General features: G+C 45.7%; 1 protein-coding gene across 3 annotated transcripts; it reads right to left on the reverse strand.

Annotated features, from left to right (window-relative positions):
• Positions 1 to 1,108: 1,108 nt before the first annotated feature.
• Positions 1,109 to 16,108, reverse strand: CNR2 (cannabinoid receptor 2). 3 transcript variants are annotated; one of them, XM_054999107.1, is made up of 3 exons: positions 15,801 to 16,108; positions 8,288 to 8,381; positions 1,109 to 3,272 (listed from the first exon to the last, which is right to left on the reverse strand). In XM_054999107.1, exon 3 carries the CDS (start codon positions 3,198 to 3,200, stop codon positions 2,115 to 2,117), a length of 1,086 nt encoding a protein of 361 aa, XP_054855082.1. In that variant the 5' UTR covers positions 3,201 to 3,272; positions 8,288 to 8,381; positions 15,801 to 16,108; the 3' UTR covers positions 1,109 to 2,114. The 3 variants fall into 3 exon arrangements, with proteins under 3 accessions (XP_054855082.1, XP_054855083.1, XP_054855085.1); XM_054999108.1 differs by lacking the exon at positions 8,288 to 8,381; XM_054999110.1 differs by lacking the exon at positions 15,801 to 16,108 and having other exon boundaries at positions 8,288 to 8,420.
• Positions 16,109 to 17,826: the final 1,718 nt, after the last annotated feature.

The following is a 17,826-nucleotide window of genomic DNA, read 5'->3' on the forward strand; positions in this document are numbered from 1 at the left end:
ATTGATATTGCTCTACTAAAGACCCAACTATGAATTCCTTTAAATAGGTTTCTGGGGCCAACTTATTGCTCTTACTTTTAATTACTACTAATAGTAATGGGAGACTGGGGCAGAGAAAATTGCTCTAATGAGGGTTGTCTAAAAATATCCAGACGCTGCAATGCACATGGGTACCACCTGAGTTTTGCTGCAATCTTCTCAAAACGTTACTGCAGGTTTGGGAAAGGTGGCGAAAACCTGGGAGGAAGCACTCTGATGCTGTGAGGAAATGGAGAGAAAAAAACACTTCCCAACATCATCTAAGTCAGGGCAAACAACCCGTGTGTTAAAATCACTGGTTAAAGATACACAGCGTTACACATGAGCATAGAGAGATTGGGATGCCCTGTGGTGTGACAAAAGATACATAGTTTTTTCCAGTCCTTACTCTGGCAGCAGAATTTTTTATTTTGAAAATTGGCACCCTAAATAGGGATGCAAAATATGATGAGAGTTCAGGTGCTTCTTATTTTTTTTCAGTTAAAGTGCCACAGAGACTGTGTTTGATGTGTGTTTTGGGGTTATTAGGTGTACATATAATAATTAAAAAAACATTCTATTTATATACCGCTTTTCAGGACAACTTAATACCCACTCAGAGCGCTTTATAAAGTATGTTATTATTATCTCCACAACAAACACCCTGTGAGGTGGGTGGGGCTGAGAGAGTTTTGGAAGAACTGTGACTGACCCAAGGTCACCCAGCTGGCTTCAAGCGAAGGAGTGGGGAATCAAACGCTGTTCTCCAGATTAGAGTCCTGGTGCTCTTCTCCACCACACCAAACTGGCTCTGATCTTGAATCTGGCAGACTGACGTTTGAATCCACACTGCAATTGAAGCTTGCTGGGTAATCTTGGGCCAGTCACACACACTCAGCCTAACCTACCTCACAGGGTTGTTGTGAAGATAAAATGAAGAAGAAAATGATGCAAGCTGCTTTGGGTCCCCATGAAGTAAAAAAATGAGTAATACATAAATCACGTCAGTGAATAATGACCTTGTGTTTGGATGGTCCCTCCTCATTTATTGAGTAAAAAGAGGCAAGAGGCCTCATTCACACACAATCCTGTAGTGCAAAAAATTAAAACATCACATGAAACTTTTATTGAATCAGAACTTTGGTCCATCAGGGTCACTGTTGTTTCGTCAGACTGGCAGTGGCTCTTTGGCATCTCAGACGGAGGTCTTTCACATTACCTGCTTACTGATCCTTTCAGCTAGAGATGCTGGGGATTGAACTTGGGATCTTCTACATGCCAATCAGATGTTCTGCCACTGAGCCACAGCCTTACCCCAACCATACACTCAACCAGGCATCCATAACATAGTCATACACTCAAGGAACAGACTACCAAGGAGTTTTCTAAACAGCATTCCAGTAAAGATTGTTCAGGACTTGACCATCTATTTCAATTCCTAGTACGTTTTTATACGGGCCTTCCAGAAAGGAGTTCAGTGCAGGACATATGGTTCTCCAGCCCCATTTTATCCTCACAAAAATTCTGTGAGGTAGGTTATACTGATAGCATGATATTGGATCCATGGTCACCTAAGTGATTCTTGGGGGGCCTCCCCTGCTGTTTCCCCATCAGGGCTACTCCAGCGCCAAGCAAGGGGTGGTCTGTGAGCCAGCTGCTAAGGGAGCATGCATGCACTGCTGAGCCCTAGGGGAGGAGGGAGCCTACTCTCCCTGTTTTTTCCTTCACAGTCAGGTGGGTGGGTGAGGCCATGGCCAGATGGGGGGAATGCCCAGCCTGGGGCAGCTGCTCCGGATTCCATGTGGCCAAGACTGCCCCTGAGATCACCCAGTTACCTTCAGAGCAATGCAGGGGTTTGAATCTGGGTCTCTGAGATCGTATGCTCTAACCACTACAACTGGCTCTTTCTCATCTGGAAGATGAACTCCTTGAAACTGCTTGGATGTGTTGGTCCTGCCATTCACTGGCAGCCTAAATGCTTCTAACCCGCAGCCTGGGAAATCATCATGCTACTAGGCTCAGAGCTGAGCCTATAGAAAATAAGTTCTAGAGTCTGTTCAGACAGGAAGAAACTGTCCGTCTGTGTGTGGTGGAGTTCAGACCTCTGTTGGTTCTGCCTTTGCGTTACAGATGACTTCCTCATAAACGGTTTCTATCGGGCAAGACTTCTGAGTGCTCTCTGCTTCTGGGTTGCTTTCTGAGAAGCCCGGCATCCTTTCCAAACAGGAACAGACTTTCCTCAAAGAGGAACACATCTCCCTACTCCGTAGGGCGTAGATAGCCGGGTTGACCATAGAGTTCACCAGGCAGAGAGTGCTACAGAAGGCAAATGTCTTCCTGATGGGGTCGTCCAGTTTGGCAAACACGCTGTAAGTCATGAGCACCAAGACCGGTGACCAGCACATCACGAGGACCACCAGGACGATCACTAAGGTCTTGGCCAAAGTGATGTCCATTCGCATCCTTGTGTTCTGCTGCCCAGCTTGGGTCTGGTGCTTCTTCATGTACAAGGCATGCTTACGGGCCTTCCAAAGGATGTGCATGTAAGCGTACACAATAAATACCAGAAGGATCACTACCAAAGTTATCCAGCATGAGAGGTACTTGGTGTCGACAAAGGGAAACAACTCAGAACAGGTGGAGTCCAGGGTGCAGCAGTTCCATCCCAGGAGAGGCAGGAAAGCGATGAACATAATGATGACCCAGAGGACCACCAAAGCTATCAAAGCTCTTCTACTTGTTATGAGGACCTTATAGTCTGATGGCTTGAGGATACAGATGTACCGATCAAACGCCATCAACAGGAGGCTGCCCAGGGAAGCTGTAAAGGAGGTGGTGACTCCACCGAGCTTCAGCAAGAAGACTTCCTTCGAGGGATCTGTCCCATTGAAAACATGGAAATTTACAAAGCTGGAGACAAAGATGATACTGGCTAGCGTATCTGCCACCGCCAGGCTGCTAATGAAGAGATAGGAAGGCTTCCTCCGGATCCGTCGGGAAGAAAATATGAGGTACAACACCAAGGAGTTCTCTAGGATGCAAAGGCTCCCGATGGTGCAGCACAGCACAGCAATGACGGTCTTCTGAGCAGAATCGTCAAGGACCATGTAGCACTCCATGGGCATCACGACGGAGCTGCAGTTGGAGGTACTGCCCGTTTTGTTTGTCCTGCATCTCTGCATCCCTAGGAACTTGGAGTGGAAAAATCTTTCTTCAGAACAGGGTGGTCTTCCTTGGCAATTTTTGTGGAGCAACTGTAAAAGAATTGAGAGTTCGGGAAAGTTAGATTCGTAGCTAGATTCCATCAGAGCCCATCTCTGGCCTAGATTTATTCTGTGTCTGTAGCACATAAGCTTCCTTGTGTTTTCTTGGTCACCTACAGTTCTTTTGGAAGGCCAAGGAACTGAGTTTCCCCTAACCTGTCCTGCAGCCATCCCAAAGCTTCCAATGTCCTTTGGGGCTGTCAGGTCGCTCTCTTGAGAAATTGTTTAAATGGGGGCCACAGTCAACTGATTAGAGATCTTGGTCCTTTAACCATGATCCAGTAAGGTTTAATGGTTAAAGTGTTGGTCCAGGATCTGGGACACTCAGGTCTGAATCTCCGCTCTGCCATGGAAATTTGCTGGGTGACCTTGGACCAGTCACACACTCTTATCATAACCTACCTCACAGGGTTGTTGTGAGGATCAAAACAGAGAATGGGAGACTACTGTAAGACACTTTGGGTCGCATTGGGGAGAAAAGCGCAATATAAACGAATTACATTAAAATAAATTTGTATATTGCAGTATGATCAATATAAAGTGCCTTTTGGGCATACTGACTGAAGTGTAAAATAGCTTACAGATCAATAAACATTAAACACATTATTAGAAAGAAAGGAATTCACAGCCCAAAAGGTATGGGCCGTTTTCACACTACTAACCTGCTTCCATAACGTTGTGAAACATCATGCAAAAAATGCGGAAGATAGCGTCTTCTAAGATAGCGATGTCACGCAAAACTCTAGCGAGAAGAAGCTATCTTCCATGTTTTTTGCGTGACGTTTTGCAACGTTATGGAAGCAGGTTAGTAGTGTGAAGATGGCCATAGTGAGGTCTGTAACTTTTAGAAAGTACTGGATAAATTTGTGGAAGACAAATTTATCATCAGCTGTTAGGTAATGACTGCTAAATAGAGCCTCCATGTTTAGAGGCAGTATAGCTCTGAGCATCAGAAGCTGAGTTAGCACAAGTGTAGTGTCTCATCATTACCACGCCCTGCTTCTGAGCTACCAGAAGCATCTGGCTGGCTGTAGTTGGAAAAAATGTGCAGGGTCACAGAGACCTTGACCTGACCTCTTATGTTCCTGTGCAACAGCTAGACCTAATTTATTACCACTCCTCTGCCACACATGCTTTGAAAACATTTTCTGACCGTACAGATTCGTTTCCCTCCCAGATCCCCTTCCCGAGCACATTAATTTCCCTCGAGATCCCTCAGAAACTTGTTTCTCCTTCCAAATACTAATTTTGCTCTCAAAATTCATCTCCCACCAGATTTCCCTTCCCAAGCCCTCGTTACCCCAAATTAATTTTCCTTTCAAAATTTTATTTCCCATCAGAACTTTCTTCCAAAGCAAAAAAAAAAGGGGAGGGGGGTATTTTTCTCTTTCCCTCCCCACTTATGCCATCTCTGTATCAGTATTTAACTGAACTTGTATTCGATTAACGTTAGAATGTTTCTTTATCCCCCCCTCCCCACCATCTTTAGCTTAAGAACACAGGTAGGTGGCAGGGAGAAGGGGAATGTTAAAACATTCCTGGCAGCATGCTGGGGCCACTTGGTTCCTGGTCACCAGTGGCCCTCCGGACAGTGACCCCCCAGGGATTTTCCCAGTAGGTTAATGGGCCAGTCACCTCTGGCGGAAGGGCTTGGAGGACAAAGGCTTGACCTGGGAAGCTGCTGTTGAATCAGCAGCCAGCCACCACAAGAAGCCAGCTAGCCCTCTTACCTGGTGGAATAATGGAGCAAATGCAGCCCTTGGGGTTGATCATTAGGTACATGCAGATCTCTTTTGTGCACAGTTCCAGTACACCAGCACTGCTTCTGTGAGTTTTTTTTTAATCTACATTTTATTTAGTTACTTTCTTATTTAGGTCCTGCACATGCCCAGTAACATAAAAGTTCCCTTTTGCACACATGCACGTTGATTTTTACTGAATAGAATCATGGAGTTGGAAGGGGTCTTACAGACCATCTAGTCCAACCCCCTGACCAATGTAGGAACAGCTTAAAGCATCCCTGACAAGTATTCGTCCAGCTGTTCCTTGAATACTGCCAATGAGAGGGAACCCAACATATCCCTGGGCAGCCAATTACTCTTAACATGAAGAAGTTTTTCTAATGTCCAGCCGGTACCTTCCCTCTTAATAGTTTAAATCCGTTGTTTCGAGTCTTGTCCTATGTTGCCAACAGGAACAGCTCCCTTTTATCCTCTAAGTGATAACCTTTTACTCTTTGAGAAAAATAGTGGTGTGCCATACTTAGGTTTCCATATCTGGCTTGGAAAATTCCTGGAGATTTGGATCAGTGCTTGGGAGAGGGAACCCGTCAGGTATGTGATGACATAGGGCCAAGCTACAAGTGACAAATTACACATAGTGATCGAGTGGAGTCACTGCTGGTGCCAGGGTCTCTGGCACCTGTGGCACCCCCCCCCCACGTGCGCACAGAGCGCGTGCGCCACGGACTGCGCGATGACGTCATTGCGCAGCGCAAGCTGGGGTGTTCACCGACGGATGGCTGGGGTGGCGGGCGGAGGCTGCTCTGTGCTCCGCACACCGCCCCAGCAGCGGCTCGTGGCTGCTGCGCCCAGCTGGGGGCGTGTGGTGGCGGCGGAGGCAGCGGCACGGGGCTGGCTGGCTGCAGCAGCTGCTGGCCAGCCACGCCAGCTCTGCGGCACGCGCCTCCGCCCCCGACACCCCCTCTGGTGCCTCTCCAGGGCCCTCGCGCCTGAGGCCACCGCCTACCTGGCCTCTATGGGCATGCCGGCCCTGAGAGGAGTACAAATGGAGCGCAAGTGAACAGGGAGGAATACGCGTGAGTCTGTTCACTTGCCATTCAAGTGTCATTCATCACTTGTAACTTGGCCCATAGATCAGTCTGTCCTGCAAAGCCACCCTTTTCTCTAGGGGAACTGACCTCTGGAGGTAATTTGTAATTAGGGTTGCCAGGTGCTTGCTGGTGACAAGCAGACTTCTGACAGTTTGCCCTTATGCCTGGCGGGAGAAAACAAGCCACCCAGTGATTGCCCGCCACTGGCAGGCAGCCCAAGCAAATGGGTGTGCGTTCTCCTGGTCTCACGTGCGATGACATCACTTCTGGAAGTGGGCTTATCACACAGAGCATAACATAGCCAAAACCCTATGTTTCGGGCTGATTCTAAAGGAATCAGCCTTGGTTCAACATGCACATGCACGCCTGAGCTCCATGTAATGATGGCATCCCTTCCAGAGGGAAATCCAGGTAAGTACCCCCACACACACACACACCCTTCTGCCAATTGCCAGAAAGACACAGCAACCCTGTTTGTAATTCTGTGATAACTCCAGGTCCCACTTGGAGATTGGCAGCCCTACCCACACTGTGTATAATCTGACATATAAAATCATTAGTACATAATAAGGTTGCCTTGGGAAATTCCTGGAGATTTGCAGGTGGAGGCTGGGGAGGGTGGGGTTTGCGGAGGGAAAGGACCCCAGTAGGGCAGAATGCCATAAAGGCCATGCTTCAAAGCTGCCATTTTTTTTTCAAGAGACACCGATCTTCATAGTCTGGAGATCAGTTTAATTCCGGGAGTACTCCAGCCCCCTCCTGGAGGTTGGTAGCCATACCCATATGGTATATCCTACACACAGAATCACTAGCACAAAACAGGGTTGCCAACTCTGGTTTGGGAAATTCCTGGACATTTGGGTTGGTGCTTGGGGAAGGTAAAGTTTGGGCAGGGGAGTGAGCTCATCTGGGGTATGATGCCATAGCGTCCACCCTCCAAAGCTGCCATTTCCTCTAGAGGAACTGATCTCTGCAGTCTGGAGAACGGTTGTAATTCTGAGAGAATGCCAGGCCTACGTGGAGGTTGGCAGCCCTAGAACAAAACCCATGGTAGCGACACAGTAGAGAGGAAAGAACTTGCTCAAGGTGTTTTCTGTCCAAAGAGGAAGTCATTTCTATTTGGTTTCCTGTGTTCACAAATATGCTTCTTTAACTGGAACGGCCGTAAAAGCAAGATAAGCTTGCTGGTTTACTACCAGGGCCAGATTAAAGGCGTTGAAGATCTTATTCCTCATCTTGATATCTGCAACCTTATGACACTGCCCCCCGCCCCCAGCGGTCTCTGCCTTAGTGCCTGTTTTTGCTCTCATTGGGCTCTCATGTCCAGTTCCTACATTTGGGCTCCCATGACCAGTCCATGATTCTTCTACTCTTGTTTTATTTTTCTAGGCACACAAAGTTCTGGATAGATTCCAGACTGCCATTTGGAACATTGCAAGGGGGAGGGGAGGAATCAGGGTGCACAGCTTCTAGCAGCAGCACTGTGAAAAGGAACCTCCATCTTCAGAGGCAATATACCTTCAATTATTGAGTGTTGGCAAACAAAGGGAGACAGCTGTGCCTAACATGCCCTGCAGGACAGCTTTCCAGGAGTTTCTTCCTGGCCATTGCTTGCAAGAGAAAGTCGCATTAAAGGACCAGCTCAGCAGAGCATCATCACGTCTTCTGTCTTTTCCTATCAGGAGGGAAGAACTTGCTTCAGGCGTATACAAGAGGTTAGCTGGAGAGACTTGAGAACATGAGTGCCCTGTTAAGATCCCTGATTTTCTTTGGGGGGGAAAAAGACATCTGCACTCCTTACAACAAATAAGGAACAACTGGACACTTCTTACACTGAGACCCTGACCTAGAAAGACAGGTATGAGAACTCAGACAAGGGTGACAATCTGAAGAAGTGAGCTGTGACTCACAAAAGCTCATACCCTACCACAAATTTTGTTAGTCTTAGAGGTGCTGCTAGACCCTTGCTCTTTCCCACTTCTACAGACACATTAATACGGCTATCCATCTTGATCAATCTATAGGCAGTTTCCATGTTTTCCCTTTCAGTATTTTCCATGTAAGAAATTCATAACATATCAAAGCAGCTTTCATACTTTTGTTTTCCACTACAGATCGCAGACTGGGGACTGTAATTGTATACTTGAGAAGGAAATATTGACCAAGACCCTACCTGAGTGACTTCTTCCAGTTCCTTCACCAGCAGCGAGAAAGCTGTGGAAAGCAGCCCGAACGTGGCTCACTGCTCTCTCAGGAGAGGCGAGGTTCTGTGGAAAGAAGAGGTATCTAGAGAACTGCAGCCACCAAGCCATGACAAGAGAATACCACGGAAGCAAGAAAACGATGAATCATGGCTATATGAAGGCAGAGGGATGGAACAGAAAATGTGTGAGAGAGAAGATGTTCGATCCCGGCCTGATCTGATGGAGGTTTCTGGTAGTCGTGCCTGATTCGTGTCTGGTTTGCTCTGAGTGGCCTTTCAAGCAAAAGGAAAGGGAACAGCTGTGGCATGAAAGCAGGTGGCGGAATGGAAGGCAATGGAACAGAAGCCTGCCACCAGGAAAAGCTCGAGTGCAGAGAGTTCTGCTTTGCAGTTTCTGCCGGCGGGGTGGGGGTGGGGGGATGTACAACTGGAAGCAAGCAGAGAGTGGATGGCTGCACAATAGGACATTATTACTTGAAGCATGCCCCAAGTATTGCTCCTCTAAGAGGGCTTGCACGCATTTCAAGCACCACGTACCCACTGAGGAAATGGGACAGAAAATAAGAGTGTGCACATCACAGGCAATGATCACGGCACTTTCAGTTCTTGGTGTGGATAAGGTGGGGGGATAAAACAGTATTGTTTGCCTCAGTTCTATAGTCAACTGATTGACTCTAGAACTGGTCCATCTGACATCTCTGGGAAGCTCACTCACAATGGCGTGAAGGAAATGGCTTCTCCATTTGGTTTCCAGCATCCGATATTCAAAGGTAGACTGCCTCTAGTTTAGTTTATCATGGCCTAGTTCCATCCCCACCCCCATCTTTGGTAATGCAAAAACTTGCAGAAATCTGTTTAATGACTAGTTGGGGAAAATTGGATGTATACTCTAATTGACAATTGTGTTCCATCATATCTCCTCCATTATTATGAAAAACTCTCTTCTGTCTTTAATCCGGATTTTCCACTTATGCTGAAAAGTGTATTTATTGTTGAGGCTTGGTGTTTGTGAGAATTCTGAGAAGGCAGAAGTTGCTAAATAGAAAAGGAACTGTTGGGTTTTTCTGTGGAATGGGGAGTGTTCTGTTTAGCTTCTCTGTTCCCCTCCCACAGAAAGCTCTGTGTTGTTAATGCAAGGAACTACAGCATGGTTAAAAATCAGCTGGAGTCCCACCATGCAAGACAGTGAGAGAGACAGAATTCAGTCTAAAAATGCATCAACTCTTAGGCTAAATATATTTCAGCATGCAACGGCTGCCTTTGCAGCAGTGAGTGACTAGATGGGGAGAAACGGAGTGCATTGAATTGGCAGAAAAGGAGACAGGGGGAACTTCTGAGAGATGGCAGAGGAAGGGACAATTCCTGGAACTAGGGTGGGGCAGTGAGTGGTCCCAGGGCACGTAGGTCAAAGAGATGGATGGAGGTGGTGGTAAAATAAAAGCAGGTGAAGAGGGCTCATGTCCCAGTGAACAGATGCAGCAGCAGGAACCTCCTTGTTGCTGAGAAGCCTGATGTAGAAAAAAAAATGTGGATCAACAGCGCCTGTATTCAGGGGCCTCCAAATGACCTCTGCCAGGATGCTCCAAAAAATATGGCAGTGTGTAAAAAAATAATGAACTGTTTGACCTCTGTAGCAGGATAATCCCTCGCCTCCTACATACCAAACGTGGTTTTCCCTGTTTGTATCTGATACATATTTGTACATTGGAGGGGGAATTCTTGCAAGCAGAATTGGCTCAGAACCTCCAAAATTTCCATTGCTGTATCCAGGAGGTTTCAGATTAAAAGTCTGGCTGCATTAATAATCAACCAGTCAGGTAGCTAGTTAGGTTCAGCTATCAGGAGCATGTGACCCTGATACTACACAGCAATTACACTGGCTACTGATCCATTCCCAAGCCCAGTTCAAGGTATTGTTTTTGTCCTTTAAAGCCCTACATGGCTTGGGACCAGGGGATCTGAGGGATTATATCCTCCCATATGTTCTTGTCTGAGAATTAAGATCACAGGGAGGGGCCCTCGAACTATAATAATGATAATGATAACAACAACAACAACAACATTCAATTTGTATACCGCCCTTCAGGATGACTTAACACCCACTCAGTGCAGTTTACAAAGTATGTTATTATTATCCCCACAACAAAACACCTTATGAGGTGGGTGGGGCTGAGAGAGCTCCGAGAAGCTGTGACTAGTCCAAGGTCACCCAGCTGGCTTCAAGTGGAGGAGTGAGGATTCAAACTCTGTTCTCCAGATTAGAGTCCTGTGCTCTTCTTAACCACTACACCAAACTGGCTTTGGCTCTGATGGCTATACCATCAACCAAATTCATCTGGTGGGTACAAAAGAGACGGCCTTTTTGGTGCCTGCCCCATGATTACGAAACAACCTCCCTAGTGAGGTATGCCTGGATCCCTCATTGTCCATTTTTAGGAGGCAGTTAGACAATTTTATTTAGGACTGCATTTGATTAATTTAGTTTTTCTATATATTGGTCGTCTTGAATTGTGGTTTTTTAATATATTATTATTATTCCATTTATATTTTGAGTCACCTTGAGTGCTGCAGGCTAAGAAATGTTTTAAATAAACCAACAACCCACCCATTTGCCCATCTGGTTGGGAATGTGACATCCACCAGAAGGCCATGTGCCTTCACATGTATGGGAATCCATACAAATAAATCTGGCTTCCTTGAGCCAATTCCCATTCCAAACAATGTTTTTTTAATTGTAAGATTATAACACATGATTAATTTTTCAGACTGCTGGGGTTTTTCTAGATCATTTATCTGTTTTCTCCTTCCTTGGTTTTAAAATTGGAACTTTTCCATTTCTAATTATGTGCTTTTTTGTTGCTGCTTTTAATGATTTTTCTGCTTTTTTAAAAAAAAAACTGCAGATCTTTACACAGAGTCTGTTATTTTGATTTTTTAATGGATACTGTCAGGTGCCTTGGAAGCTTTTTTACTGACAGTTCAGGACATAAATATTCTTAATAAACAATTTAAATATGTGCATGCTCAAAAGGGGATGAACAGCAAGTGATTCCAAGCAGGTTTCACTTTAAAGCTGTCTGATCTACTAGCATCACTACTTCCAGTGGTAATGAGTTCCAAAGATTATTAATGCAGTATGTTAAGAAGTACTTTGTCTTTCCTGAAAGAGTTCAGCAAGCACAGTGCATGTGGGGGGAATACGAGGGATGTGCTTGGCCAGACATGTTATGCGCAAGTGCAGCTTCAGCAATGCACTTACAAGTGACGTCTTACAAAGGTTGGACACTAGTTGGCTTCCCTCAAGTTTTGATGGGAAATGTAGGCATCCTGGTTTTACAGCTTGGCTCTCCATTACAGCTGCAAGATCAGGATGCCTACATTTCCCATCAAAACTTGAGGGAAGCCAACTAGTGTCCAACCTGTGTAAGACGTCACTTTTAGTTTTGGCTCTTAGTCTCAAGGTCTGGCTTGAGATCTGGCTGGGGGTTTTGTGGTTCCTGGAGGAAATGACAGGACTAAATCATGCCTATTGCTTTCTCCCACACTGCTAGTAGTGCTGACAGAGATTCAGCAGCTTATTTTGGTGGTTTGGTAAGAGAATCGGCCCTTTATACTAACTACATGTTATTTTTTTCCCAGGTCCAGCCCCAGTCAACTGACAAGGTTTGGGAGTTCCCTGGAATTCAGTTCTAAGGAACAAGGGGTTGGATTTGTACCATGAATATGGCATGTGGGAGAGGGGCTTTAAAACCTTCCCGACCCCACATCATTTTCCTGAACCGAAAGTCCCAGGGAACTGCAATTTGCCCTGTTGGGAAAACTTAACTTGCAGTATATATTGCATTTCCCCAATGGGAAAATAGCAGCATTCTGGGGGTGTTTCAGGTTGGGGAAATGGCATGGGGCAGGATTGGGGGTTCATCTCCCTCTTCCCAAATCCTGTGGTCCCAATCTGAATTTGGCCCCTGTGAGCCTGCAAATTGAGTTCCAAATACTGGACTTAAACTTTCAGTGCATGTCTGATCAAATGACCCAAGGAGAGTGCAGGGAAACTGTAATGTGCAATTAGGTCCTCATGCTGTCCCTCAACACTCCTACAACTACCAGCCAGATCAAAGACCATCATCTTGTAGATCATCATCTTGACAGACCATCTTGTAGCCCAGTGTTTCCCAATCTTTTATCCATGGAGGAACCCCTAATTTATTTTTTCAAACCCCAAGGAACCCCAACCGATGCAAACCTTTACAGGCCAGAAAAAGTTGATGGCAGGGAGTACAATGCAATTACTGCTGGTTTGTAAAGAGCTGCTATATATACATGATGTCCACTTATAAGAAGAAAAAGGGAAGCACTTCCCTGTTTTTTTTCTCTTATTTAATCTCCCCCCCAAATATCAAAGTATCAAATCAAAATAAAGCTTACTTAAACATTAAAATAAAGTTCACATCCAATGTCAACATGAGGTTTACGTTCAGTGTGATATTTCAGCTTGTATATTTGAAATCCTTCACAGTATTTTGAAATTTTGATTTATTTATTGCATAATTTCTTGTGGAACCCCTGATGATGCCTGATTCTGCAGCATCCTGGTTGGGAAACACTGTTTTAGCCAGGCATCAGCGCCCACCATGAGGGGGGCACACATCCACTGATGCTGCGGCCAAGCAAGCTGGGCATGCCTCTGTTCAACAGGTGTGCAGGGACTGTGCATCACCCCCACCCCCACCCTGCCAAGCTCTGAGCTTTTTAGAATTACGCTACCCACGTGAACTTTAGAATTATGGTACGAAGTGAAATTTTACTTCAAGAGACAACTGCAAGCTTTGGAGAAGTGTTTGAAATGGTGGAAGTGCGACCTGTACCTGATGATCAAAGCAGTTGCCTGCAGTTACAGATGAGTTTAGCCTGTGCAGTGCCATCTCTGCCCCCAGTTAGCAAGCATGCAGCACCAGCATTCTTTTCCAAACAAAAGAGGAGGATAGAAGGAAAGGGGGCAGAAGACAGGAAGGAGGGCGAGAGGGAGACAAATGAGACAGTGTCCATCAGCAGAAGTGGGTTCTTTCTAGTCCCCAAAAGTTGGAATGCAATTTTGTCAATCTCATTGGTACCCCAAGACACCTGCTTAGTATTCATCTTCATGTTCTACATCTTTTACTGTTGTTCCTCACATCTGTTTCTTTCAAAGTCTTATTAAGTCCCAAAGAAGAACTCAGATACCACTATACAGCTTTCCCCCCACTGCACACAATGTATCCAACTGCATGTTAGAATACATTTTAAGACGTCAATCTCATGTGCCACAGGATTATTAGGAAAGGGATTGAAAATTAAGACAGCCAATATTATAATGCCCCTGTACAGATCTAGTCATTTGGAATGCTGTGTGCAGTTCTGGTGAGAAAGGGCATTGCAGAGCTGGAAAAAGTACAGGCGAGGGCAACCAAGATGATTAGGGGGGTGGGGCACAGGAGGAAAGGCTGAAGACTCTGGGGACTTTTGAGTGTAGAAAAGACTAAGGGCCAAGCTACAAGTGACAAATGACACTTGAACGGCAAGGGAACAGACTCACGTGTATTCCTCTCTGTTCACTTGCGCTCACTCCACTACCAGCAGAACCACAAGTGACAAAAGGCACAGATTGGACACTTAATCTGCTTCCCTCAAGTTTTGATGGGAAATGTAGGCAGCTTGGCGGAATGTTGGACAAGTGACAGTTGAAAAGTCCATTGGACAGCAGTCAGAGAGCGAAGCTGCGAGACCAGGATGCCTACATTTCCCATCAAAACTTGAGGGAAGCAGACAAGTGTCCAATCTGTGCCTTTTGTCACTTGTGGTTCTGCTCTACGTGATCAAGTGGAATGCAAGTGGAGCGCAAGTGAACAGGGAGGAATACACGTGAGTCTGTTCCCTTGCCATTCAAGTGTCATTCATCACTTGTAGCTTGACCCTAAGAGGGACATGACTGAGGTTTATAAAATTATGCACAGGACAGAGAGGGTGGACAGAGACAACTTTTTCCCCCTTTCCCAAAATGCTAGAGCTTGGCTATGCAATGAATGAAGTTGATGGGCAGTAGACTCGGGAAAGACAAAAGGAAATACTTTTTCAGTCAACGAGTGATTAAAATGTGCAAATCGCTGCCAGAGGATGCACAGGCACAGATGGCTTTAAAAGCGGATTAGACAGCTTCATAGAGAATAGGTCTATGGCTACTAGCTATGGTGACTGAAGGGAAACTCCACATTCACAGGCAGTCAGCCTCTGAATACCAGTGCCAAGAGGCAACATTGGGGAAGGCCTCTATACCCTGTTGTTGGCCCTCCAGAGTAACTGGTTGGCCACTGGGTGAGACAGGATGCTTGGACAAGATAGACCACTGGCATGATACAGCAGGGCTCTTCTTATGCTCTGATGTCCTTAGAATAAACATCCCGGAGTCGAATGTTGGGGTGGATGCTGGGCTACAGAATGCTTCTGGTGCTTAGATTTGTGCTGTCTTGGGTCTGAGACTTCAATGCAACAAACCCCTTCAAGTGACACAGCAAAACCACATCTTAAAACTGCCAACGTTTCACAGACTTGAATAGGAAAAGTGAGGGTCCCTAATGGATAAACAATGACATGGAGAAAAGAACAAAATAAGTTATAAAAGAGAAGGTTTATAAGTGGATACAAAAGTAGTGTGACCTACCGCAAAGGAAGAGAGGGCTTCTGCCTCTGATAGCTGCATAGAAGAGGGAATTTTGGCCAATGCAACTTTTCCCACCCTAGCATGACAATCTTCACTTGCTGAATCTCCCTCTTCGCCCCCTCCCCTGTTTAAAATGATAGGCACTGCATCTTCTTCTATGGCAGGGCTCCCTATTAAGAAGTCTTGCTTTTGGGATTCACAAAAGCTGAGATCTTTGGAAGAGGGAAAGATCTGCCTAAGTAAGTTAAATACGAGACAGGAAAGTGCTTTCAGTGCTGGAGCACATGGAATTAACGAGCTGCAGGCAGGCAGCTAGATCAGACAGACAGACAGATCTTCCAGAAAGGTCTGAGCCTCAGTGTCTAAGAAATTGACTGTACAATCTTAAATAGAGTTACACAGTTCTAAGTCCATGGACTTCAATAGCCTTAGAAAGGTGCCAATTCGGATTGGGATGGCACTGTAAACACTGGCTTGGCTCTCCATGGTTCCCCCATCATCACCACCACCTCTCAGAGAATCCTTGGCAATTTCTGTGTGAAGCACTCAGCTGGTTTCAAGTTCTATGCAAACGAATAAATAATACATCCTTACCATAATCATATATTTTTATAGCACCAAGGCATTAAACAGATTGGTAAACAAAATGGAGGGGCCCTGCCCCAAGATGCTTACAATCTAAAATCTGACAAGGAAAGAAGTCATAATTGCAAATCCAGTTGCTGGCCCATAAATTTTCTTTCTGCATCAATAATCACTTTAAGTAAAAATAAATTATACTTAAGATACCTGTTCTCCAGGGGAACTGGTTGTTTGAGATAGAAGCCAGATCAAATCTCCTTGCTGATTTTTTGACAGGACCAGAATGCTTTCAAAGCTGCTCTCCTTGCCACTGGGGGGGTCCTCGTGGTGCCCTTTTGAAACTTGGCACTGTATAATATGCTTCTTGTCCTCATTGGCTCTACCAGGGCTACCGTTCCTTATTGGGTGGTAGCTGTTCCAGGTTCATCCTTTCGACAGAAATGCTCCGGTCTTCATCTTCTCTCGGAACTCACATTCTGGGGCTCTTCTTTCCAGTTCTCTGCCTCCTGGGATGCTGCACTGGTGAGCCTTGCTTTCTGGACTTTCCTCCTGGCTGCATAAGAATGGCAGGGCTGAATCTTGCAAAGGCAGAACAGGGAAGTCGGTTTCAGCTTCTTAGTCTCTCTGACTCGTGCAGGAACCTGTCAGCTAAGAAATATGCCCTCTTTCTTCCTTTCCCGCGGTTTTGTGTGTGTCTTTGCTGAGACCCTGGTAATGTGGTTTAACTGCCATCATGCGCTTGTGGAGTCAGACAGGAAAGCGGGTCACTGACTCTCTCGTCGGCTAATGAGGAAGCCCCATAAACACCTGCTCAGTCAGCCCCTCAGCACTGTACTCAGGGGCTCAGCCTGATGCTATGCTATGGATGACTGGCACAATTCCCCAAGAAATTCTCCTGTACATTGAAGTTATGATCTTGTTCAGTTCTCTCTCATTTCTACGAGGCTTGTACAGGGGGCCTCTCTGGTTGATTGTGTCCTAAATTATTTATTTAATTCCATTTTGTCTTAAGATCTTGGGCATGGCGAGTGACAGTGCTTCAGAAAATGTACACTTGATCAGCTGAAAATCTATACAACAGGTCATTGCCTACATTAACACATGGCATCTGCCAGTCTCTACAAAAGGAGCTCAGTCTCTGCCAACCACCCAGGGAAAGGAGACTGCCTCTGAAAATGCCCCTCTGCATATGGTTCACATCCTAACTGGGTGACAGTAAGGCGATGAACCTGTATCTAGGCTGTACCAGTTTATTCTACAGATGGGGGTTTATGTGATAGAAAATCAGACCCAACAAAAATTCCCTGCTTGCGTGACTTCCTGTACAAGCCCATTTAGAACCACAAGTGACAAAAGGCACAGGTTGGACACTTGTCAGCTTCCCTCAGGTTTTGATGGGAAATGTAGGCATCCTAATCTCGCAGCTTCGCTCTCTGACTGCTGTCCAATGGACTTTTCAACTGTCACTTGTCCAACATTCCGCCAAGCTGCCTACATTTCCCATCAAAACTTGAGGGAAGCTGACAAGTGTCCAATCTGTGCCTTTTGTCACTTGTGGTTCTGCTCTTAGCTTGGCAGATGGTGTTGGCTGGAGGACATGATCCTGGTTGGAGGAGGCTCAGCATTTCCTCTTCCTATCTGTCATTCTGAGTAGTGCCTAAAACAGTTCTTGTTCGACAGGTACTTGGGTGAGAATTTTAAAGAGAGAGCTATGTTATCTTCACTGGGGCTATGCCATGTTGGATCATTGATCTTTGCTGTTTTATTGTAATTTTTAACCCACTGTTTGTTAGCTGCTTTGAACAGACTTGGAAACACGTTATAAATATTTATTACACGATAAAATCAATACAGTTATGTTGGACTAGGCTAGAGGGCTTCTCCATGCAATACCCGTTCTCTACATGCCAGAATTTCTTTTTATGGAGAACTGTTCAATCATGTGACCAGCAGACTTAAGGGGTACAGCACACAGGCCTGCCAAAACTAGGCCTAAGAGGGCACCCTTGAAAGGTGCAATGGGTCAGCTGGGAGAAGGTCTCTTCAATATATTGGGCCCCTGTAAAACCAGCAGCCAGCCCATAAAATTAGAATGAAGGGTCCCTGCATGGAAGGAAATGCATAATCACTGCTGCCTTGACCGAGTTCAGTTTATTGTATACAGCCTTTGGCTGTTACAAATTTACATTACCCTCAACAGTGAGGGATACAAATTGTGTACAAACTATAAATC

Source organism: Eublepharis macularius, chromosome 15, assembly GCF_028583425.1.
Source record: "Eublepharis macularius isolate TG4126 chromosome 15, MPM_Emac_v1.0, whole genome shotgun sequence".
Taxonomy (NCBI): domain Eukaryota; kingdom Metazoa; phylum Chordata; class Lepidosauria; order Squamata; family Eublepharidae; genus Eublepharis; species Eublepharis macularius.

Bases quoted from the DNA above. Each gene is read 5' to 3' on its own strand.
- CNR2 (XM_054999108.1), bottom strand. From the start codon at position 3,200: ATGCAGAGATGCAGGACAAACAAAACGGGCAGTACCTCCAACTGCAGC.